Genomic DNA, 26,247 nt, shown 5'->3' with positions numbered 1-26,247 from the left:
ACTATGACCCTTTGGAGTCTCAATGTAACAGCAGAATAACAAGACAAAGAAATCTGAAACATTTTTTTGTTTTTTTATATATATCTCAAGTCATTTTTTATAAAATATTATATTTTATCTTAACCAACAATAATTTGAAACCAATTCTCTTAAATGATGGCAAGTATTTGTAACCCATTGAACTCAAATGACCAAAACCCATGTAAATTTTTATTTTTCCTGTGGAAACAAAAGCATAATTTTCCCAGTATCTTGAACTGGTAATTTAACATTTCTTTTTAAGCAATATCAGGACAGAGAAGGGCTAACAAGAGAAGCTGCTGGCCGGCAGAAGAGACCTTGAAGTTATCACAGTAAAGGAAGGGAGGGTCAGATTCTCTCTTTAGTGTTCACACAGTTTTTGTCAAATGCAGGCAGTCCCCATTACCCTGTCCAGAGCTCCCGTCTTTGCCCGCCTGTATGGAGAGCATGCACCCCACCCTCCTGAGAGCAGCCAGCTGGCTGTAGTCCTGATAGCAAGAGAGTTATGGAGGGAGGGAGGTGGCCTTTGCTATGCCTCTCTCTCCTCTTCTTCCTCTAGGAAAATAAGGGAGGGTAGTAGACAGAAACAAACAACATTTACACAGACAATCCAAGAACTGGAACATCAGCACTGAGATGATGGCCTCATTCACAGCCAGAAAGCCCCTCCTGCAGTATGCAAGCCCCATCTGGCAGGAGCTCCTGTTTATCTCAGTTCAATCAGGGAGTGGGGGTGGGGAACTCAGTTCCCTCCTTTGTGGCTCACACATCCTTCCAGTGGGCTAGGCAAAGGTCTAGTAGAGAAGAAGGGAACTGTCCCATAGCGTCCATCACAATCAAGTCAACAATGAGAACAATTAACACATTACACCCAAGACCAAGGGCACACAAAAAAACTTTGCCCCAACAAAACAACCAACAAAGCTCCAAGAACAATGACAGCCTGACGTGCTGGGGGGGGGGGAACCCTCCAGGCTCAATCACATCAAAAACAATCCAGACTCAAGGATCTCTGTCCTTGATCAAACAGACATCAGGGGGCTTCCACATCCCTGTCAGTCAGACATGCATCTTTTTTTTTTGTTTTGTTTGTTTTGTTTTGTTCATACACTTTATTATTCTGTGACAGTTCTCTCTCTACATAGCTTCTATTCTGCTTCTCATGTCTAGCTCCTTTCTTGACTGATTTCTCTATATTTATCTACCTCTAGGTTCTATCTTAATTCCTTCATATAGTTCTGACCCTTCTAGGTTCTCATCTATCTAGTTCTTTCCCCTATCAGCTCCTCTCCCATCTCCTTCTCTCATCTGGCTCTTTCTCATCTTGTTCTTCCCCATCTGGCTCTTCCTCATCTTCCATCTCGTTCCTCTAGTCCTCTCTTTTAGCCCTTCGATCTAGTTCTTCCCCATCTCAGTTTGTTCCTCTCAAGTTCTTACCCATCTAGTTCTTCCATTCTCTTTTTTCTTTTTCTTTCTGTGCCCTGGAAGTCCCGGTATATAAAAGGGAGGGTCCAAGCTAAACTAAGTAAAGCTATTACTTAACATCCACCTCTCCTAGGCGGTGTCTCCTTGTGGAATTTACCTTAAGTCAGGAGACTTGTATGTGGGTGGTTATCACTGTTAGTCCTCGGAAGTTGGGTGACCACCTGGGTGGTGTCTCCTTTAGTCCTTGAAAATGGCTAGGGGAGATATCTGATTCCAGAGAAAGCCTTTCCTGGGGCTGTTCTCCAAATGCCTGGAATGTGTATGTATGTCTAGAGAGTGATCAGTGCATATTGTTAGCCCTTCTTAGGGAAAAATCAATTGGGAAAACTATGAAGGCACACATGATTTTTATAACAGAATACAGCTGATATATAACAAGCCAAGTAACACCAAAAACTCCTTAGGATTTGCCTTCCTCTGGAGGAATTCCCTGATTCCTCCAGGTAGTGACTTTGCCATAACCAGCTGAGTTCTTATGATATATTCCTGTGGCCTGCAGCAGTTCCCCTTTTTTCGTTTAGTTAAAAAATTTTTTTCTTGGAAGAGAAGGAGAGACAGTAAAGTAACAATGATCACAACAAAACATACAAAAAAACCCACAAAATGGCTCTGACAAATTCCCGGGACAAAATACAAGGTGGCACTTCCTCCCATTGTGGGGGAAGATACCCAAAGATGCTCCTAAACCAAATTGTCACCTCTGAGGTGGCCTTAGGGCTCTGGGACGTCTCCCTTCGCCGCCAGGTTCACTGTCCGGACACGTCTGCCCCAGTGAGAGCCTGCAAAGTACAAATCGGTCGACCGGTACAAAACAAAAGTAACATGACAGAGACACAGACAGGACAGAGAGCGCTCTTACTGGTAGATGTCAATAAACCTCTGGACCCTTGGGTGTCAGGCAGGGGGAGTTTGAGAGAAAATCCTCTGCAAGGGCTAGTAAATGTGAAACACGCCCATCTCCCTCTGCTTCCTTTAGAACATCTCTAATCACACCATAAAAACTAAAAAAGGCGTCGGGGACATTTTCCCCATCTCTGAATAATTTGTTAATATCTTTTCCAACCTTGTTCCAAGTCAAAGGGTGATTTCCTGGTCCATTAATCACTAACCAGGGACATTTCTCCTCTGCATATTGGAAAAATTTTATCAAATCCTTTTTCTTAACTCTTATTCCTCTCTCCCTAAGATTACCTTTTCATCTCCTTTAGAAAAACAGCCTCTTTAGATAAATTTTTGCCCATGATCGATGGGACGACATACTTACCTCAAGACTCTCCCGCGTTGCACGAGTGATGCGGTCCGGGCGTCTCTACCCTGATCCTCTCTGGGGCCCCTTCCGTTATCCGTCGTCCGGCAGGTCACCGGTCCTCGAGCCCCACGTTCGGGCGCCACTTGCCCGGTCCCGCGGGCCAGGTTATTTGATGAGACCCGAGGAGGCACCTCCTGAAAGATCAATGGGGGTGAGAGAGAAAGGAGACCAGGCGCGTAAAGGAAGACAGAGACATTCTGAGTTGCGTCGAGGTCTCCGTTTATTGACTGGGTGTTGAGGCTTATAAACAGGGCTTCAGGCAGGGAGGGGGAACAGGGGAAGCACGGAGAGAAGGATGGAAAATTCCTAAGGGAGGGTGAGGTCGCTTTGGTCCCAGGCCCCTGCAGCTGGTTGATTAGCAGGTATTCCAGGAAGTTGTACAGCCCGCAGGTTAGGCCAGGAACTTCCTGCTTTTGTAAGGTTTGATAAAGTAAGGACACCGCTGTCCTGAATCGGTCCCCAACAATATATTAACATCCAAACCCCTTTTTCTAAGCTAGACACTGCCTTGAGAAGGACAATGGGCAGGTCCTAGGCAGCCATGTACAGGTTGCTGTTGTCACTGAGAACGTGGTCTCGCAGCCCTCAGGGCCTTTTTGTCAGTGCTTTCTGGTGACCCTGATCTAGGAAGTGTAAGGGTCAGAGAAGTCTTGATTGTCGTTAGCTCATTTCTACCGACTTTATGCAATGCGCTGCACTCATGTGGCCCTCCTCCCTGCTCACTGGTGCTGGCGGAGTTTCAAGGCAAGTCGATGACAGAACCAAGACTTGGTGCTTACTAATCTCAAGGGAATAGTCCCGGCTGTAAAGCCATTCTTGGGGAGCATCCGAAGGACCAGATGTTCAGCTGAACCTCCACTAATGTCCAGAGTTCCTAAGAAACTATGATGGATGGTATGAAGATGTGGGCTGTGTGGCCCAGTGACTGCGTATCTGTATGCTGATATGCTGACTGAATATGTGAAGGACACCAAAGCCTAGTGAACTGCGCTGACTGCTGACCATGTGTGTGGATGCTCACTCTGTCCCAGCCTTACTTGGTTGGATCTGATGGAGCCACGCTGATTCAGAACACCAATCATGAGAGATACCGAACTGTTTAGAAACCACCACCTTTACAGCGGTGAGTCACTCACTCTCCTCCTCACACCTCCCAGCCTTACACCCCATGTGACCAGAGCAACTGCAGGAGGCTGGTCTACGTGTCCTGGTCCAGAGCTAGTCTGCAGTGGAGAGCTCTGCACATGGGGCTGTGTTTTTGCAGCTCCCTCCCTCTTTGCTCCAGTGCCATCAGACTTAGCTGCAGTGACCTGCATGCCACCGAGGTTCCCACCACTCGTGGCCAGGGCTCCAAGTCCAGCCTGAGTCCTTGGCCCGCAATGTGCTCCTATGTGCTCAGGTGGTCTCTTGACCAAGCAGGTGCCTGAATCTGGCTTTCTAGTGAAGCAGGGGTGTGTGGGTGAGTGAGTCAGCCCTCAGGATATATTTCTATGCTGACTTCATAGCCTGTTTAAAAATACATTTACAGATTGTCTTGTTACTTTTTCCAATGATTTCTTCAAAAATTTTGTGTTTACATTAAAAAGTTCTCAGATAAGCAAAAAAAACCCCTTCAATTTGAACCCTTTGGTCTTCATGCATTAGTCATTTATCAGTATTAACACAGTACATTTGTTATTTCTGTTTTTCATAATTTAGTAGGCATATGAAGAGTTTGTATTATTTACAAAGGGGCCTCTCTAAATGTAAGATAACATGCATAAATGTCATACTCTGTATTTTACTTCTTCATGTTTTTCCTCTTGAACAGTGGGTCACTATCAACATTTTGACCCAGGTAATTCTTTGCCATGAAAGACTCTCCTGTACATTGTAGCACATTTTAGTAGCCTCTCTGACCTGTATTCACTAGGTGCTACATCAATCAGTTTGACAATTAAGAATACCACTTATATAGTCAGGGAGGCAAACAGGAACCTGATTGACAGATATCCTTGAATGTTAGCAGCATGGAGACAGATTTTTATAAACTGTTTTCTTTCGTCAGGCACATTTGCATGCACCTGTAATCCCAGCACGTTTAAGAGGTGGAGGAAAGAAGAGCTAGAGTTCAAATCTAGCTACACAGAAACTTTGAGGCCAGCCTGGGCTAAATGAAGTGCTGTTTCAAAACAATTTATGAAAACTCATTTGTTTTACTACTAGTAAATCCCAAGCCCTAACAGAACAAATGACCTGGAGTACGAGTTAGCAGATATTAATAATTAGAGAGATGAGTATGTTTTAGACCTATGGCTAATTAGAGTAGTGTGGCTTAAAAATGCCCTTGGAATGAAGAAACCTGCTTTAGGTTTATCATTCTGCCACTAACCCCTTTAACAGACACACAGATTGCATTTGCTCTACCTCCAACTTCTCTTAGACCCATTCCGTTCTTCCAGCTTAATGTCTTTTTTAAAAAACAGCCCATTGCCATATGGAAGTGGCACACACCTTTAATAACAGCACTCAGGAGGCAGAGGCATGCCTTGTCTACAGAGTGAGTTCCAGGACAGCTAAGGCTATACGGAGAAACCTTGTCTCAGGGGGGGAAAAGCCCATCAATGGACTCCTATTTGTGGTAATATACTCAAAGGTGTGGGACCTTTGTCAAGAACATGTTCAATCTACCAGGGTCCACGCCCTTAAAGAAATCGGACTCTTCTTTCTCCAGAACACAACTGACAATAGCTCTTCAGCTAGGATTTAGAGCTCAGGAGCCCTTCAACCCCTCCACGATGAAATGCTGACTAGCTTTAGGTCTTGCGCAGGCATCAACAGCTGCTATGAGTACATGAGGGCAACAGTGAGGCTTCTATGAATGCTTGAGGCAGCTGTGAATGCTCGTTTTCAGCTCTTTCTACTTTTCACACAGTAAAACCAAAGCCCAGGGAATGGTGCCACCCACAGTGGGTGGGTTTCCCTACCTCAATTAATCTAATCATGATATTTCCCACAGGCATACTCAGAGGCTCTCTTCCAACTGATTCTAGACCTCATCAAGTTGACAAATGAGATTAAACATCACACTAGCTTTATCCAGAAATACCACATAATTACAGTATCACTTTGCGGAATGTGTATCTGTAAGCTTAGATGGATACAGGGGCTGAGGTACAAGTCATACTTTGATGATTCACCATATTCGGATCATTATTATTTTGGACTCTAAGTATCAATGGTCAAGAAAAGTATCACATTTATATTTAAATATTATTTGAGCTGGGGAGATAATATGGTAGTAGATCATTGCCTACTATGCTTAAGGACCTGGGCTCTTATTTTATTATATTTTTTAGTTGTGTGTGTGCATGCGCACGTGTGTGTGTGTGTGTGTGTGTGTGTGTGTACATACATGTAGAAGAGGTTAGATAAAACTTTTATGAGTCAGTTCTCTCTTTCTACTACTTAAGACCAGGGAATGATCTCAGGTGGATCAGCCTTGTTGGCAAGTGCCTTTACCTGCTGAGCTTTCTCACACTCCCAAGGCCCTGGACTCTAGTCCTAGCACTGAAATAAATGAATAAATAAATAAATAAATAAATAAATAACAATGCTCAAACTCTTTATTATTTGTCATGTGTTTACAAAACCAACAACAAAAGACACTACATTTAGAATTCTTACAAAAGTAAAAGAGTAAGTTTCATCTTGTTACACTATAAATTTCTATAAAATGTAAAAGTATAAAAGTTTACTATTTTAACAATTGTTAAAGTCACTCACAGGGATTGATTTTTGTGGACAGAACTTTATCAGTTGTACAGGTTCCAGAGCTTAAGGACTACAGTAAATTACAGTTTTCTCTAACATTGAAAACATAACATATATTTCTAAAAATAGCTGTTTTCCTAAAATAACCCCACTTAAGCCAGCTTTCTTCTCGCTCATCTCCTTGTTCATTTATGCAAACAGCGCTAAACAGTTTTTCTTCCAATTGCTTAGTATCAACCAAATCTTGACATCAAAACCTACTGAATACCTACTTTAATAAGAACAGTCCAAAGTTCAACATTCTAAGAATATATTTATGCTCCTAAGTATGGTTCAGTGCAATTATCAGCAAACCCTTGATAGTAAATGACAGTTCAGTCTTCCTGTCTTCTGGGTCTATTGTTCATATTGTTCATTCTGGCACGTCTCAAAGTCCTCAGGATGGTGAATCTAGTGTGGAGGGACAGATTAGTCTGTGAAGGAGACAAAAAGCTTTAAGTTTGGGAGCTTAGCAGTTTAATAAAATACTCTTGAATTTAGTTATTAGACTAGGGAGCCAGTTGTGGTGGCACACACCTGTAATGCCAGCCCTTGGAGGCAGGAAGGCCAGAAATTCAAGGTTATCCTCAGCTACAATACTGAGTTAGAAGTCAGTCTAGGCTACTTGTGAGACAGATCGACAGAGAGAGAAAGACAGAGAGACAAACGTAGGCATCTAGGACTGTTGGTACATGCCAACAGCTCCAGCAACATGGAAGGTGAATGCAGCAGGATTGGAAGTTAGAAGTCTGTTTGGGCTACAGTGAGAGTTCAAGGTCAGCTTGGGCAATTTAGTGAGACTCTACCTTGAAATAAAAAAATGCTTCCAGGCATAGTGACACATGATTTTGATCTTAGCACTCAGGAAAGCCAGAGTAAGCAGATTCCTATGTATTCAAGGCCAGCCAAATCTACATAGTGAGTTCCAGGTTAATCTGGTCTACACACTGAGACATTAGAGTAGTGAGAGGACAGGGTATATGGTTCAATGATAGAATTCTTGCCTCGTATGTGTCAAGCCCTTGGTACCTCAATTCTCTGTACCAGAAAAATGTCAAAGGGCAAAGAAGCTGCTGTGGATATCACTCTGTATGCTGTGTATGTGTTGCTTTGATTAATAAATGAATTGCTGATTGGCCAGTAGCCAGGCAGGAAGTATAGGTGGGATAAAGAGAGAGGAGAATTCTGGGAACAGGAAGGCTGAGTCAGGAGTTGCCAGCCAGACACAGAGGAAGCAAGATGTAAAAGTACCAGTAAGCCACAAACCACACGGCAAAGTATAGATTAATAGAAATGGGTTCATTTAAGATATAAGAACTAGATAGCAAGAAGCCTGCCACGGCCATACAGTTTATAAGTAATATAAGTCTCTGTGTATATACCTGGTTCTGAGCAGCTGCAGGAGCCAGGTAGACACAGGAAAACTCCAGCTACAAATGGCACCCAATGGCTCGAGTTTCCACCTTAAACCTGGGAATACTTAATAACCAATTCTAAATGCAGCCAAAAACAGGTTCCTGCTTCATATCTCATGTGGTTGGCGAGATGCTGCAACATGCGGGCTTGAGCTACTCTATGGTGGGTTTGCAACATGCAGACTAAAGCTACACCATGGCACATTCTTACCAAGTTACACAGAGGTTTATACAAGCTGCACAACATGGTGCATGGTGAATATAGCTTTTGCTACTAAAAAAAAAAAAACAGGTTTCTGGGCTACACGCTGCTTTGATAAAAGCATAGACGAACTGCTTCTGAGAGTTGATGGTACACATGGCTTCCAGACCCAGAGCTGGTGGTAAACATACCATCGCCATGTTGGGAAGCTGAGGTGGGCAGAAATACTGCAGTTTAAAGCAATAGATTCACAACAAGACAGATTCAGATGGGATAAACCTCTAAATGGTTTATATTGTATGTAAAAATGTACATAGGCTTGGAAGAAAGACAAAGAAATATATGTAGTTATATAAAGAAATAGTTTTTAAAAATAAAGTCTTTAAAGAGAAAGTAATATAAAAAATAAGCCATGTAAAGATGGATATCACACAGAGAATCTAGATTGTGTTGTCTTTGGGATTTTTAACTGCAGAAAGACATTTGATTGTAAAGGCTGCTCAGTTAAACCAATATGTATATTTTAAAGGTACCTTAACTTCACAATTTGGATATAAGGATATGTTGCTTTGGAAAGGAGGCTCCGCTTTTGTTTCTACAGAAAGCAACAGGCTATGGATTTGTTCCAGATTAAGATACGTCAGGTTTGACCAGCCAAGACCCCCTGAAAGGTCTCCGATGACACCATGGCCCAGATGATCCAACATCCAGAATGGTTTCAAGGCAACTGGCTCAGACAATACAGCCTCAGGGACTACTTCATAATCCTAAAATTTTCTTTATGTCCCCATAAGAATACAGCACCCCCATCCAGCAGGAAGTAGTATGAGAAGCTATGCCCCAATTCCCAAATATACCAAGTTGGCTTTGGAGATGGAATTGGCTCACTCCTTCTCTAAACCCAAGCATATTGCTAAAAAAAAAAAAAGGTTGAGAGATTATTCTGTCCTATATCAGAAGAGCTCTCTGGTGTGGGGCAGAGAAAAACCAATTATTTTTATTAAAGCAGGTTGATTATAAATGCAATCTCTTTCTAAAGAAGAAAAGGGGATAGCATACATATGATAGGATAAAAGGGTAGATTAATGAACCTATTTTTAAAGAGCAACAACTTCTTTAGAAATGTTTTACATTGCTATGGATTTTAGTTTATTGATACAAGTTTAAACAATTTTGTTATACTGTATATATATTTCTACTCTCATTTGAGTTATGTTTATGTTCCTCATCTAGATTGTAATGGATAATTAAAAAATACAGATTAATAATTAGTCTTCTATGATAGTCAAAATTATAGTCATGTTAAGTCTTCTAGGTATACATAGATATATTTCAGATAGATAGGTAATCTTCAAATACTTCAAAGACCTACAGAATATGGCATTTAAAATGTTTTAAAATTTAGACTTTCTGGACAATGAGACATGTCTGTTCCTGGCAGCACTGATTTACTTCAGAGTGGAGGATGGACATAGAAAACATTCTATATGGAGTTTATCTTCTTCTTGGCAAAAATAGCCATTCGGCAAGAAACTGTTCTTGCCTGGACTGCTTGATTGACTAGACATGCAGGACTCATAGGAAGGTGACCACTGAACTTTGCTTGGCAAAATGGTCCTTTAGGTTCCTGCTTCGCAGAGAAAACTACCAGACACTCTACAGGACACAGAGAAGTGATTGAGAGACTCGAGGCCTGTGGGCTAAAGACAGATGCCCCAACTTTACAGAGGAACTTTGGATGACTGTCCAGGCTGCCAGCTGTCTCTGTCTATTCTTACAAGACTCCTGAAAGTTGCTTGTGTCCTTCTACCGTTTCTCAGGTGATATTATATCCTTCTGAGACCTTTGATGTAGTTGAAGACTAGATAGTTATAATCTCCTTAGTTATGGTAAAAGATAAGTTAGCTATGAAACTTTATACTCACAAATATAGGACAGGATATCTTCTTTAATTTTGCCAAATACAAATAGACTAGATATTGTAACTGTAATTTTTTCTTGATAATTGTTTTGTTATGCAATTTTACTATGTTCAAGTTAAAACTTTCCTTTTGAAAAAAAGGGGAAGTGCTGTGGGTATCACTCTATATGCTGTGTATGTGTTGCTCTGATTGGTTAATAAATAGTACTGATTGGCCAGTAGTCAGGCAGGAAGTATAGGCAGGACAGAGAGAGGAGAATTTTGGGAACAGGAAGGCTGAGTCAGGAGTTGCTAGCCAGACACAGAGGAAGCAAGATGTAAAAGTACTGGTAAGCCACAAGCCACATGGCAACTTATAGATTAATAGAAATGGGTTCATTTAAGATATAAGATCTAGATAGCAAGAAGCATGCCATGGCCATACAGTTTATAAGTAATATAAGTCTGTGTGGGTTTACCTGGGTCTGAGCGGCTGCAGGAGCTGGGTGTACACAGGAAAATTCCAGCTACAAGCATTAGCCTAGGGTTGAGAAGACTCTGAGAGGGGTATGAAATCTCTCTGTGTTTGAAGAATGTGCATGAGCTCTCCTTGAGATTAGAATCATGTGTAGTGTGTCTGATGCTTGGTCTACACCTGAGGTTTCTATTCAGACCATCCATGCTGAACAGCAGAATCAAAGAGCTTTAATGGAAGAGTATGGAAGAGCATACCACAGACCAAGTAGCAATACGTTTTCATAGCCGAATGAAGGGCAGGCTTATTTCTATATGCTGGAATTCAAATGTCTGTCCAGGGTTTGAAATCTATTCTGTGAGAGCAGTCCTAGGTACAAGCAACTTCCTATTGTTCTTACTGGTCTACAGCTGACTAGAGTACCTCAAATATTGCCAAGTCAGACGTAATTCCAGTTTCATCTTATATACATGGCCACAAAGTCCAAGTCTCTTTCTTCATTTTTCAGACATACTCTTTTCAATATTATCCCTAAACCTAATTCAGAAACAGGGTTATTGTTGTTCTGAGATAGAGATAGTTTGTGTGTTTTCTGTTTTGCACTTATGAAACACACACACACACCCTTTTTCTTTTCTTTTGTTTTTCTAAGACAGTCTTGATATGTAGTTCAGGATGTCCTTGATCTCTTGAATACCACACTACCATGCCTTATTTATGAGTTACATACTTCTATGAATAATATAATCAGAACACAGATGGAATAATGTACTTTGATTATTTCATCTCATTGCTAAGTGAAGAATGGCAGAAAATTATTTAATTTCAGTCCCTTATAAAAGTCTTTAGACATCTATTAGTTTGTTTTTTTCTTTACTACATAGTCTGATAAACATGGATGTTTCCTTTATGAGAATTGTATTGAGCCTTAATGCAGCTACAGGACTAAGTGTATAGGAGTGTGGGCTATTCCATGCTATGACTGAGGTTTGTTTGAAAGTCTGGAGAGATGGCTCAACAGTTAGGACCTGAACTTATTTCTCAACATCCATATCAGGTGACTCACTAGTGCATGTAGCTCCAGCTCCAGAAGATCAGGCACCACTTATCTGCCCTACACACACACACACACACACACACACACACACACACACACACACACGCACACACGCACGCACGCACGCACACACACACACACACACGTGCGGTAGGGGGTGGGGGGCAGGCAGGCAGACAAGACATAAATACACATAAAAATAAATAACTGAGGTTGGCTTATTTAGCTATTTTCCCAACTTTTCTGTCTTTCCCAAAAGCAGAGGACAGGAAGTATTTCTGTGTATTAAGAGATTCACATTTTTCCTATATGTAAAAGATAATCTTATATATTTCAAGTTGACCTAAAATAAACATGGCTTTCTTAACATCTGGTGAGCAAACAATTGGGCAAGTCTATCATAAGTACCCGATTAGTCCGTGCTGCGATATTGAAGTTCAGTCTTACTCCTTTTGGAAAACGTGTAATAGTCTTAATTGTAGTGTATCTACCATTCTGGAATTCTGCATCAACTTCGGGTCTCCATAAACTGTCAATTAAAGCATAATAATAAGTAAGTAGATATAGTAGCCACTTATCAGATGAACAAGTTTGGGGCCTTCAACTTAGTATCTGTAGATCTCATTTCTAGAGGTTTAAAAGAAGAAGGTATGTGTTTTACCACTGAACTATACTCTTAAGCGTAGGTATTATTATTAGTAATTTCCTTCACATCTTTAGATGAGTTTTCACCTGCTAGATAAGAATCCAGTTTTACTCTTCTTTAATTATAGTATATTTGGAACAAAAGTAACCACAACTTCCATAGGAAGAAAATGGATTTGTGATTGCCTTGGACTGACAAGGATGGGAGAACATGGGGAAGGAATGGTCTGAATGAAGAATGACTCAGAGTATAAAATTTTGGGGAATGATGGTGAAAATGTTCTAAAATCAGACTATGACGAGGACTGCACATCTCTTAGTCAACTAAAAGGCAAAGAACTGTGTAGTTTAACTACATAATATAAAACCTGTAGCTCAGTAAAATTTTTAGAAGCTGTGCCTATAATCAGTAGGTAGAGGCAAAATGATCAGGAGTTCATGAACATCCTTGGCAACATGAGAATTTGAGGCCAGCCTTGGCTGTATGAGAGTGTCTCAAAAAATCCAAAGAAAGCAGCTGCTTGATATCTGTACCACTAAGCCTACCTACCTGTGAGTCCCAACTTTAAAAGTGTAACATTCCCTTTCCCTGTTTCTATCACTTTCAGATATTGGCTAAAATCCTAAGCCTGTTCGGACAGTCTGAATCCTACTCTTTCCCACGAAGCTAATGAATATGTGTGCTTTCTTGGACCTTATGTCACAAGATACAGCTTCCTCTTCTCTTCATCTCCATCTCCCTCCTCCTGGCAGCTGGTGAGATTTACAACTTGTCTGCCCTGTCACTGGGTCTTTTTTCTAACTCATAAAATGGTCCTTACATTTAAACAAAAATAAAAAAGTTACAAAAATGTTAGCTGGAGGGCTAAGGTTGCAGAACAGTGTTGCAGAAAACTTCATTAGCCTGTGTGAAGTCCCGAGTTCCGTTCTTTGCACCATAAAAACCCCAAATGAAAAAGTGAATGAAAGTTAAAGTGGTTGCACAAATCTAGAATCCCCCAAACCAGGAGATTGAAACAGGAGGATCTCAAGTTTAAGGGCAGTCTGGTTATATTAAAAAAAAAAATGGAAGCCACCCCATGGCATTAAGCCCACTCAAGAAAGAAAAATAATGGAAAACAATGTGGTAGCACATACCTAGAATCCCCCAAATCAAGAATTTGAGGCAAGAGATCTTGAGTTTAAGGGCAGCCTGGTTATATAGAAGTTAATACGAAAGCCAGCTTAGATTCCTGTGACATTTGTTGTACCATGTTGCAAAGGTATATTCCATAAAGGGCCTCATGGATGGCTGCTAGTGGATCAGGTTTGTGTTTCCCCTTACAGTAGCTCTTTGTGTCAGTAAACAGCACAGAAAAAAAGAAATTTTTTTGAGACAGCATCTCCTGTATCCTAGGCTGACTTCAATTTCATTAGTTGAAGTTGACCTTGAACTTTGGAAACTCTTGCCTCTACCTCCTGAGTGTTGGGAGTACAGACATCGGCCAATAAACCTGCATTATGCCCTTCTGCAGAATGAATCAAGACATGTTAGACAATGAATCATACATGTTAGACAAGCAGTCTACCAACTGGACTACACCCCCAGTCCAAGGAGAAATTTTTAATAGGCAGCAAGAGTAGTATCAGGGAAGATGTTAATCATATGTACTTGCACTTTACCATAACACAACCAATGTCTAAAGGCTGTGTAGTTGTCTTGATATTATTACTTGAGAATTTATAGTCAGTAGTTCTATATAAACAAGGCGCTTTCTATAACAACTTTTTGTCTCGTTATATTGTTCCTATTAGGCTTTAAGTGGACCAAACACTGTTTTGGGGGGAAAATTAGAGTTCAATGAATAATTAGATACGTAATAGTTTCCTTCCTCCCTTCCTTTGTACATCTCTCTCTCCCTCCTTCCTTGCCTCCCTTCCTTCCTTTCACAGTGTTAGGCATCAAACTCATGGCTATATAATTCCAGGCAAGCACTCTACTGAATCCTTCAATGTTAAGTTTCCTCATAAAATTATTGTTGCATTTTCTCTAGCTTTTCCCTTTTTCTTTTTTTTCCCTTTAACAACATGTACCTGGCTTAGCCTAATGCAATCATAGAACAAGGTAAAACGTGGAAATCAGGATGATCAACAGTGAGAAGGATGTGATTTGGGTGGAATCGTGTGTGGGGGTTGTGTTGAAGATGGAACTGGTATCTTACAAGAGAGGAGTGAGGTAGTTCAGGTTTTGTTTTTGAAGAATGGACTCTGGCTTACAAGCAGCAAGCAACTAGATTCTGCCAACCACTAGAAAGATCTTGAAGTAGGCACCTCTCCAGAACCTTCTAATAAGAGGGCACCCAGGGTAGTACCATGATTCCAGGTATGGGAATCTCTAGCAGACTAGCAAACCTGGACATCTGACCTACCAAACTGGGAGATGATGGATGGGTTTTGTTCTAAGTTGCTGTGTGTGGTAAAGGTAGGCACATTTTGGGGCAAATTTCCAAGCATATGTAGTGGTGGTGGTGAAAAGGCTACTGATCTTTTGAATGACTTTTTAAATGTCCTCAGCTTTCAAATCTGTTTGCTGAGCTAACGTTTTAGCCAAAACTCTTAGAGAAACTTTTTGTACATGACTCATTCAGTTCAGTTGACCTTACTTATTATTGTACTAAATTCTCCACCTAGGGGCAGTTGGCAGTGTTTTGTTTTGTTTTGTAACATATGATATTATGATCTCTGATTGAGCATGTCGTATAATGTGTTGGGCTCCAAAGCAGCAGTCCTGAGAATGTCCTTTTTGGAGGTCAAGAACATCAGAAGAGAGTTCTGCTTCCTGGTTTCTTATTTCCTCTTAGTCTTGAATGGAAGCTCTGGAGGAGGAAGTGACTGAGACAGAGAGGAGGTGCCTAGACATTTCCTATTGGATGATACAATGGACTGACCAGCCTATTTCCCTCCTTATACCTCACACCAGTTTCTGTTCTAAGTTCTTAAAAATATTCCCAGAGTAGCACCTTGACAGTCCCTGTCCCTGGAGATGTGCTCTTCCTCTACAGGAATTATGCCTTCTTTCTTTTAAGCTGGCTCTAACAAAATACTTCTTCCTAAAACTTGCTCTCTGTGGCCCATGAACTTCACTCTTCAAATTTACAAGACAAGAACTAGAAAGCCATTGGCTTTGGTGGCTCTTGAGTTTACCAAGACTCTAGCCCTCCAAAGCTAAGCTCACGAAGAACTGAGAAAGGTTCCACACTCTTGAAGACAGTCCACTACTTCCCACACCACCTACTTGTTCAAATAATAAATCTCTTTCCACTCTTGTTCCCTGGTTGTGGTTATCCTTTTCCTGCTCACCAAGATTGAATCCGCCGCCTACAGCCATAGTAATTGTTTAAACAATGAAAGAAGGTGAATGTTCTAGCACTGTAAGAATTAAACCTCCTCTGTACTTGTAGTTGTGGAAGTGCAATCTGTATCATCCTGGCTGTCCTGCAACTCACTCTGTAGACCAGGCTGGCTTTGAATTAACAGAGATCCACTTGCCTCTACCTCCCTAGTGTTGGAATTATAGGTGTATGCCACCACTGCCCAGTCCCATAGGTTTTGTAGAAACACAAACTGTATTTGAATGTACCTTCACACTTTTTATTAGTTGTATGATTTGGGGAAGTTAAAAAACAAAACAAAACCCCAAAACCATCTTCTTTGGCTGTAGTGGAGCTCCATGGCACACTGGTAAATCTTTTTATTTTGTGTGTGCACATGATCTTAGGTTTGATCCCCAGTAGTGCTAGAAAAAACAACCATCAGTCCTTCTTCAGTTTTAATCTATCATTCTGTAATATGGAAATGCTAATACCTTACCAGAAAGGAATTTTAGGGCTAAATTAAATTATGGATATAAAAGTACTTACTTACAACTTTCAATTATTTCATAAGTTACCTAGGTTATGTCCATTTCAAAGGTAGTACAGCAACGTTTTTCTCCTTCCATTTGCATAAATTCTCCTAGTATCACTCAATGAGTTTTAGACAGCCACCCTCAATACCACTTCAAGCGGCCAACTCCTAAACTCCACTGAAAGAGGCCAAAATATACTATCAATAATTAGCCTCTTTTCTGTAACCACTAATGCTTAGCTAATCCTTTTGAGAAACACAAGACACATGGGCAGCTGTGGAAACCAAATGAAAAAGTAAAAGTCACCGTTTTATGAGAGAAATGTGCATCTCCAAAGGTAATCTCCATTTATAAGGGTTTCCCCTTCTTACCCTACAAAGAGAAGGACAAGCAACAAATGCAGCTCTTGTTTTCCACTCTTTCCCTGACCATCTTCCTGAACAGACCTTCCCCCAGATCTTTGTTTCAGGGAGGATGATATTTAAGCACAAAATCTAATAGACCATGTTCAAGTCTGCTCTTGTGGTAGGAACCCTCACTACCTCCCACCTGTATAGCAAGTAGTCATGGCCAGAAACTTCTTTTTCTTATGTTTGCATTTCAACCTGTTTTTGTTACAGAGGTCCATAGCAACAAAGATCTAAAGGAACACAGAATTCTTGTCTCCCTGATCCCTTCACAGGCTAAGTCTTGCTACGATTGCTGCTAAAATGGGATGCTGAGATTCATCTAGCTTGTCTAGCATACCCTATTATTACACACGAGTTTCCAATTTTAAAACTGAAATGATGAAACAATCTTAATCATTCTGACTTCTCCAGTGATAATTCCTGTAGAGAGAGACAGCTAGTTTAGATGCAAAATTATGACACTGAACATATATCAACAGAATATGATATAGACAAGTCTCAGAAGTAAAAAGAAAACCAAGCCAGGAAGATTTAATTAAAGCTTTTCTGATTCTGACTAGGATTATTTACACAAAGTGTTAGTTTTCAAAGTCAGATTGTAAGGCTCTGGCCTGGATGTTATAGTCAATGCCAGTTTTCATATTTTCCTCTTAAGACTGTACAAAGCTTGTCTCACCTGTCAGAACTTTCATCACTTTCTTCAGAGCTGCTGTAACCTTCCTCTACCATCTAAATGGACAAAGGTGAAACAAATTATTGAAATGATATCCTTACTCAGCACAAGGTGTTTTGTTTCTTAATCTAAATTGCAACTTTTAGCATTTACATGACAATATTCCCTTTGCTTAGTTCTTAACATTGTTAGCTCTGGCCCTGGCCATCTTGTAAAGTCTTCCCATCTTGGTTAACCATGACAATTACCAAACTAAAGTGACTAAACTCCTAGAACTAAAGTAAATTGCTTCCCTAGATTCTTGCCTACCCTATGCTTTCCACCCCCCAGTAATGGCTAGCCAAGTGATATTGATCCTCTGACATTCTTTAACTGAACACTGACTGCTAACTCTTAGCTATGATCACCATCAGGCCAAAAGGAAAGTTTTCCCACTCTGTAAGTACTAAGAGCATCACAGGCTCTTTAGTTTCTTGAACTAGAGATCTCCCTATTACATGTCTTCCCAAATATAGCCTGTGCTGTTATGCAGTCACTCAGTCCCTTGTCTGTCTTTCATTCTTGCTGACCTTACAAGTGTCACACCCAATTTCTGATATTTCACAGAGATTCAATACTGTCAAAGGCAGTGTGCCCTTAGGGATAAATCAGTCTAAGCCTTCTTTGTATGTTGTAAAACTGAAGTTGAGAAGAATCAAGTGACTTCCCCAAGGCTTTATAGTAGTGATCCAGAGAAATCCTCTTAGATCTTGATGTGCCCTGGGTTCAAACATTATTTATCTGAAGCCTGGGTAGTATCAGAGTTACAAGGAAAAGCCACATAGGACTGTCTCAAAATCTGTATATTCGACAAATTTGAGACATTGATGGTCTTTTTAACAAGTAACTAAGGTGGAAAACTGTGCTACATCAGTCATTTCATTTTATTAAGTGTCATTTCTATACCAATTTGGAGTTTTCAGATTTTTGATAAAATTAGATGCTTTAAAACCACCAACTTATCTCTCCTGTTCTTATAATTACTTTGTAAGTGATGATATGTTATATTTATGTGTAGACAGTTGAACAGAATAAAGCATACATAACCACTTCATAGAAATGTTAACTGGCTCTGATCAACCCACCACAAAATAGATTGTCTAACAGAGGTCCTAGTCAGTGGTAGCGGTGGGAGTGGGGGAGGAGGACCCGACAGTGGCCATGATGGCACCCACCTGTAACCACAGCACAGCATTTAGTGTGCGGAGGTAAGGAGAACTGGAATGAAAGGCTCAGATTACAAGTGTGTGGTGCCATGTTTGATTTTCTGCAGAGTAGGTGATGGAAAGCAGTGTCTGGTCCATGCTAGGTAAAAACCCTCTTCTGACTGAGCTATGCTCCTCATGCTTCGTTTCAGACAGGGTCTTGCTATGTAGCACAGGACTGTCTTGAATTTAAGCTCTCTCTGAATGAACTGGCCGAATATTGGGATCTTAGGTGTCTGATACCATGCCCAGCCCAAGAAGGAAACTTTCAAGCAATAATTACACTGGAAACCATTTTTGTAAGTACATATAACATGATATATGGCTTCTTTGTACATTGATACTGCTAACTTGTTTTTAAACTCATGAAAATAATCATTAATGCAAATAAAAGCCAAGTTTTCAAAGAAGCAAAAAAGACACAAAAGGAAAGCCTAGTTAAATGAACATGATACATACAATTTGGGGGGTAGAAAGTAGAAAGCATTGCACTTACCCCTCCATTCAGATTAATTAGCTCATTTCTCTGCTGTTCCTGAGCTAGTAAGTATTCAGTCGTTTCTCTTATTGTAGAGAATCTGGCATTCATCATAAAGGGTGAAAATTCAGCAAAATAATTTTCACTACCACATATCATGACAGATTATTTAACATTTGTGAATGATTTACTTAATTTTATGTATGTACGCATCTCTGTCAGAGTATGCGGATGTGTTGATACATGTTCCTGTATACACATGGAGATGCCAGAAAGTGGCATCAAGTGTTCTCCACCACAATCACTTTCCACCTATGTTTTCAGCCAGGTCTTTCCCTGATACTGGGGCTCACATTCTCTTGACTAGTCTGGAAGCCAGCATGCCCCAGTGACCAGTCTTGTCTCTCCCCATTTCAGCAACTGGCTACAGGTTTGGTTAGGACACCTGGTTTGTCATGTGGGTGCTGGTACATCAAGTGCTCTAACTGCTAAGTATCTCTATGGTCCCCTATTTAACAGTTTTAAGGAGAACATTACAAATGAATTTTCTTTACTGAAACATAGAATAATCAGTTATTAGCTGTATGCTACATCTAAGAAACTTGCAAGTAAATGGATGGAATTAGGAAATATACCAAGTGAAGTAACCCAGACCCAGAAAGATAAATGCTGCACATTCTCTCTTTTTTTGTGGATCCTCCTAATCCTTCAAGGAGAATATATAACCTGGAATAACCTCGAGAACTAGGAAAGTACAAAGGGACCATAGTGGGAGGAGTTAGGTGCTCTAGAGAGGTATAGAGTAGGACACTGGTGCTGTGAAAGGAAATATGGGAAAATAGGTTAGGAATTTAACTGGAATATAGGCAGGAAATACAGAGGGAGAAGAAGGATGGAACAATAGTTAACACTAAGAATGTTGAACAAGAGAAGAAGGATGGAACAATAGTTAACACTAAGAATGTTGAACAAAGTCATAGGAAAACAGTAATTTTTGTTTACTTAAAGTATTTACAATACACACAAACATGTGTTTAAACATATGTATGTAGTTTGAATGAAGTTATGCCATTCCAAGTGCCAATGCTCCCCACAAGGATCATAGACAACCTAACAAAATCCCAGTGCTAGGCATGGGAAACCTCCCTTTCAATGGTTGGTCCTGGAAGTAGAAGAGACTCCCAAAACAATACAGGCTAGTGCTGTTGCCCTTGTTTGCCTTGCATACCTTGAAGGTAAGACCCTACTACTGAAGACAGCATACACTTTAGACAGTGGTTTTGGAGGAAATGAGCTACTCAAAGATACATCTGCTGGGCTGAGGTTGTGGTTCAGAAGTAAATCAGAATGATTTCTAACAGCAAAGAGAGAGAGAGAGAGAGAGAGAGAGAGAGAGAGAGAGAGAGAGAGAGACAGAGACAGAGAGAGAGACAGAGAGAGACACACAGACAAACACGACAGACAGACAGACACAGACAGACAGACACATAAAGAAGAGAGAGGGGGAGAGAGAGATTGATTGAGATTATTTGTCTGCTAAAGACTTGTAGGACTCCTTAGGAAGGATATAAAGGAAGGAAACAAATTTATTACCATTAGTTATATCTTATCGATTTAGCACAGTTTGTCAGTACATTACCTTGCCTACCAGTTTGGAAGATGCAAAAGAACTAGATACTAAGTGAACATACTTTGGTTATTGGATAGGCCTCATAGGAAAGGTCAGAAACTGGGAAACAAACTTGGATAACTGCATGTGCATGTCAGTTGATACCATGAGCCACATAATTAGAACAGTCTGAATTGGAACAACTTCTGAATTAAGAAAATACATACTTTGTTATTAAGATACAGAAATAGAAAGCATGCTTATACATTTCCTTATCATTCAAAACATTGTACTAACACTGATAAAGTACTAATTTTGCTTTTACCTGTCAATTTCAGGTTCAGATTCTGGTGATGATTGGATTCTTCCAAATCTTTCTGCTTGACCACGATATCTCTCTTCATGACTGCGAGATCTCCATGTACGGTTGTTATGAGCTCTCCCTCCATGGCCATCATTAGCTCTCCTAGCATGGTCATGATGAGCTATCCCTGTGTGGTTAAGACGAGCTCTCCCTCTGTGGTCATGGTGACCTAACCCTTCATGGCTAAGATGAGCTCTCTCTGTGTGGCCAAGATGAAACCTACCTGAGTGGTCATGATGAAACCTACCTGAATGGTAATGATGTGGTCTATCCGGATGGTCATGATGTGGTCTACCCGGGTGGTCATGATGTGGTCTACCCGGGTGATCATGATGTGGTCTACCTGGGTGGTCATGATGTGGTCTACCTGGGTGGTCATGATGTGGTCTACCTGGGTGGTCATGATGTGGTCTACCTGGGTGGTCATGATGTGGTCTACCTGGGTGGTCATGATGTGGTCTACCTGGGTGGTCATGATGTGGTCTACCTGGGTGGTCATGATGTGGTCTACCTGGGTGGTCATAATGTGGTCTACCTGGGTGATCATAATGTGGTCTGTCTGTGTGATCATGATGAGGACTGTCTGGGTGATCATGATGAGGTCTGTCTGGGTAATCATGATGAGGTCTGTCTGGGTGATCATGATATGATCTACCTAAATAGTCATGATGTGGTCTACCTGAGTAGTCACGATGTGGTCTAGCTGTATGGTCATGATGTAGTCTATCTGGACGGTCATGATATGATCTATCTGGGTGGTCAAGATCTGGTCTATCTGGGTGGTCATAATGTAGTCTACCTGAATGGTCATGATGTGGTCTATCTGGGTGGCCATGATGTAGTCTATCTGGGTGGCCATGATGTGGTCTATCTGGGTGGTCATGATGTAGTCTATCTGGGTGGTCATGATATAGTCTATCTGGGTGGTCATGACGTGGTCTATCTAAGTAGTCATGATGTGGTCTATCTGGGTGGTCATGATGTGGTCTATATGGGTGGTCATAATGTGGTCTATCTCGGTGGTCATCATATGGTCTATCTCGGTGGTCATGATGTGGTCTATCTGCATGGTCATGATGAGATCTATCTGAGTAGACAGGAGCTCTCCTAAAGTGGCTATGAGATCTTCTGGAGTGGGGGCCATGGGATCTGATAATACGGCGGCCACGAGATTGGGAGTGGCCATGAACTCTCCTGAAGGAAACTTGATTTCCTTCTATTTGTGGCTGTCTCTCTTCTGATTGGTTTCCATTCCACTCTGATCGATCTTCACTGTTATCATGCCTCATCTACAAAGGAGTCCAATTACATGATATAAATGAGACAGATAGTCCATGATTTGATTAAGTCATAAGGATATTTTAAAACCATTCCTTCCCTCCTTCCTTCCTTTTTCCATTCCTCCATCCCTTCCTCTCTTTTAAGATAGGATCTCACTATATATTATAGGTTAGCCTGGAAGTTGAGATTCTCATGAATGCTTGAATAAGCTTGTGCCAGTACACCCAGCTTCTCAAAACCATTTCTATCAGTGACTTTCTCCTAGAATTATTCTATGACTACCTTTTTTATATACTAGTTTCCAGATGCAACTTAAAGACCTAAGTCTGATGTACCATGTCACTGCACAAAGACGATAATACAATGTAACATAAAAATATGAAAAATTAGCTGTCCCACGAGTTTTAATAATGAAACAATCAAGCTGAGTGGTGGTAGCACACGCCTTTAATCCCAGCACTTTGGAGGCAGAGCCAGGTCTCTGTGAGTTCGAGGTCAGCCTGGTTTACAGAGCGAGATCCAGGACAGGCACTGAAACTACACATAGAAACCCTGTCTTGAAAACAAACAAACAAAAAACAAATAATGAAACAATCAAACTATGTGACTTCATAATTGAGGAGAGTGTTTTTTTCTTTTTTTTGGGGGGGGGGGCGGGGTGGTCCAGGATCTTATGCTGGCCAGAAACTCACTATGTATCCAAGTGTAACCTTGAACTTCTGAAACTCCTGCTTCCACTTCAAGTGCTATGATTAAAGACACATACCACAACAACTGGTATTATGTCGTAATGAGGATTGAACCAAGATCTTTATGCATGCTAAGGCGAGTACTCTACCAATTGAACTATTTCCACAGCCCCAAGAATGATAGAGTATTTAATAATGTTTTGTAACACAACTTCTTTAGATCAAAGAAAAGCATTCCAAATTATTCTGTTGATTATTTCCCTGCCCAGTGGTCATTAAAAAAAACTATCTTTCAATAAAAACATAATTAATTCTAAGGAGAAAAACAATCAAGTGGAAAGTATGCTACAGAGGAAGCAAAGTGTTGGCTTGATGCAGTTCAAATAAATTGATCAGGTAACAATTCAGCTTCTCTATCCTTTCAGTTTTTAAACCAAAAGTCCTGTATAGTGAATCCTCAAAAAGGAAATAGTGAAAACTTTGACAAATGTCTATGATGTCTGTAAGTGTAAATGAATAGTCATATGGACTGTGCTAAGAAAGCAAGCTGTAAACTAGTATATGTGGTTTAGCAAGGAAAGCATCCCTTATATTTGGCATTACCATGTCCTGCTACAACACTGCTAAATGCTGGAAGTAACTGCTAAATCTGAGGCAGGTACTAGCACGAAGAATATTATGTGTACACAACTTGACTAAAATAAATGTATGAAAGATCAGCTGACTTGCTATAGGCTAAATCCATAGCCGTTCTCCAGTATTTCTATTGAAAACAGAAGTATTAGGTAGAATACCCATGTTAACTTTTTTATTTTAAGTGACTAGCATTGGGAGAACAGTGGGTCATCATGAAAGACAGGATTGAGGCACATCTCCTGAAGACTTTTTTAACAGAGTTTCCAATATTTTCATAAATGTTTATATAAGGAATATTTTCTGGGCTGGGGTTGTAGCTCAGTGGTACAGTACACGCTAAGTATGAGCAGGGCTGTGGTTCCCATCTGCTTTATCAAAAGAAATTGTTTACATCAAGTTAGGTACTATAAGATTCCTAAATTTAAGAAATAAATACTATTAAGAAAAAAGTAAATACTTAAGAAATAAATAATTTTAAAGGTTTAATATATATATTAACCTTATATATAGAGAGAGAGTTGTGTGTATATGTCCATGGTGTGTGTGTGTATATATGCCATGGTGCGCATGTGGAAGTCAGAAGCCAACTTTGCATGAGGCTACTTCTTTCTTCCACTTCTACAAGGGTCCCAGAGATCCAACTGGGTTGGCTAGGCTTGTGTAGCAAGCACCTATACCATTTTCTATTCCTATTTGCAAGCACAAACCTATCGAAAATAATTATATAGACAAGGTGTAATAGCTCATGCCTATAACCCCAGCCTTTCAAGTGCTGAGGTTCCCAGAGAGGCTTGAAGAAGGGCCGCAGCCTCTGGAGCTGGAGTTATAGGATGTTGTCAGCTACGTGATGTTGCTGCTGAGGATTGAACTTGGGTTCTCTAGAAAAGCAAGCAAGGGCTCTTAACCACGAAAACATCACTCTAGTCTTAATTTCTGGTTTGTGTAATTAATTTTTAAGGCTACTAAAATATTTTTACACTATAACTTATGATCAAAGGTTGTATGAGGACAAAAATGAGAATTACGTAGGATAAATGACACAGTCACCAGCAATCTATTTTTTTATATTTTATAAATTCAAAATTCCTGATAATGATTGAAAATAAAAATAAAATGTTTATTATAATAGTTTCAGGGACAACAAGTTAGCCAAAAATACCAAATTTAAATTAAATACAAACTAGCATGGAAAAACATAAGAAGAAATCTCTGATTTCAACAGAATTGAAAATTATTCTTATTATTACAAAATATGTTAGCTAAGTATGATGTTTAGAATGAGAGTGACCCCCATAGACTCCTATATTTGAATGTTTCATCCCCAGTTATTGGAACTGCTTGGGAAGTGTCTTGTCAGGGTTTCTATTACTGTGAAGAGACACCATAATCACAGCAATTCTCATAAAAGAAAGCATTTAATTGGGGATTGGCTTAAAGTTCAGAGGTTTAGCACTGTCATCATGGTGGGGGAACAAGGGGGCACACAAGCAGACATAGTGCTGGAAGAAGGAGCATGGAGTTCTTTATCTAGTTCGGCAGGCAGCAGGAAGAGAGAGTGATGCTGGGCCTAGCTTGAGTATCTGAAACCTGAAAGCCTGTCGCATGACAAACTTCCTCCAACAAGGCCACACATACTAATAGTGCCACTCTCTATGAGCTTATGGGGGTCACTTTCATTCAAACCACCAGAGGAAGAATTAGGAGGCACTGCTTTGTTGAAGATGTGTCACTTGGGGTGGCTTTGAGATTACAAAAGCCCATGCCATTTCCAGTTAGAAGTCTCCCTCTACCTCATGCATGTGGATCAGATGAAAACTCTCAACTACTGCTCCAATGTCATGTTTGTCTCTCTGCTGTGACACTCCCACCATGATGATCATGGATGCTAACCCTCTGGAACCATGAGCTCCAATAAACTCTTTCTTTTCTAAGTTGCTTTGATCATGGTGTTTTGTCACAGGAAGAGAAAAGTAACTAAGACACTCAACATGAGCATAGTCCCAGCACTCTGGAAGACTGAGGCAGGAGGAACATCAAAAGTTCTTTGCCATCTTAGGCTACATAGTATTAAATAATATAGTAGTTTGTCTTATACAGCAAGACCTTGTCTCAACACACACACACACACACACACACACACACACACACACACACACACACACAGTTAAAAACGAACAATGTTATATTTCAGACTCTTGATTTCTGTTAACATTTGGTATTCACTTACCAGATGATGTGAAGGCTGATTTTCTGAAAGTCTCCATCCAAAAAAATTCCCATTTCTTCCCCTATGGCCACCTCTGAATCCTGTATATTATTTTGACAAAAATTATTTTCTGTATTTTCATCACTGAATTCAGTAACTTTCAGAATCAGTTTTTAGAAGCTTGGCCTTGGTATGGAAAACATCTCCTCTTTCATCATTCTGACAGTGTCCAATTGTCTAACTGAATTCTATAACAGATTTTGCCATCCTATCTATACTTACTACTTGGAAGGGGAAATCTTCATTTTACACAGTAGTTAAGGTTTTGTTGTGTATGGTACAAAGGTTGAGACATATCCGGAATCAATTAAAATAATATGTCAGCATAAAAAAGGAGAGATGGGAAAATGATGTTTTTAATTTATCCTATCAATATTTGCCTCATTATCTACTTTGCTTAGGGTATAGAG

The 26,247-nt window shown here is 40.3% G+C and overlaps 1 protein-coding gene across 1 annotated transcript in view; it reads right to left on the bottom strand.

Annotated features, from left to right (window-relative positions):
* Window positions 1-6,398: 6,398 nt before the first annotated feature.
* Luzp4 (leucine zipper protein 4) overlaps window positions 6,399-26,247 on the bottom strand; it is a 32,354-nt gene continuing 12,505 nt past the window's right edge. Inside the window, exons 3-8 of the mRNA XM_059250922.1 lie at window positions 25,799-25,878; window positions 20,927-22,254; window positions 19,007-19,092; window positions 17,274-17,319; window positions 12,065-12,185; window positions 6,399-7,041 (exon numbers count right to left, since the gene is read on the bottom strand). Coding sequence (XP_059106905.1) covers window positions 6,943-7,041; window positions 12,065-12,185; window positions 17,274-17,319; window positions 19,007-19,092; window positions 20,927-22,254; window positions 25,799-25,878 — 1,760 coding nt within the window. The 3' untranslated portion in view covers window positions 6,399-6,942. The remainder of the gene's footprint in view (window positions 7,042-12,064; window positions 12,186-17,273; window positions 17,320-19,006; window positions 19,093-20,926; window positions 22,255-25,798; window positions 25,879-26,247) is intronic.

Source organism: Peromyscus eremicus, chromosome X, assembly GCF_949786415.1.
Source record: "Peromyscus eremicus chromosome X, PerEre_H2_v1, whole genome shotgun sequence".
Taxonomy (NCBI): domain Eukaryota; kingdom Metazoa; phylum Chordata; class Mammalia; order Rodentia; family Cricetidae; genus Peromyscus; species Peromyscus eremicus.
The sequence above is the reverse complement of the archived record's forward strand: the minus strand, read 5'-3'. Positions and strand labels throughout refer to the sequence as shown.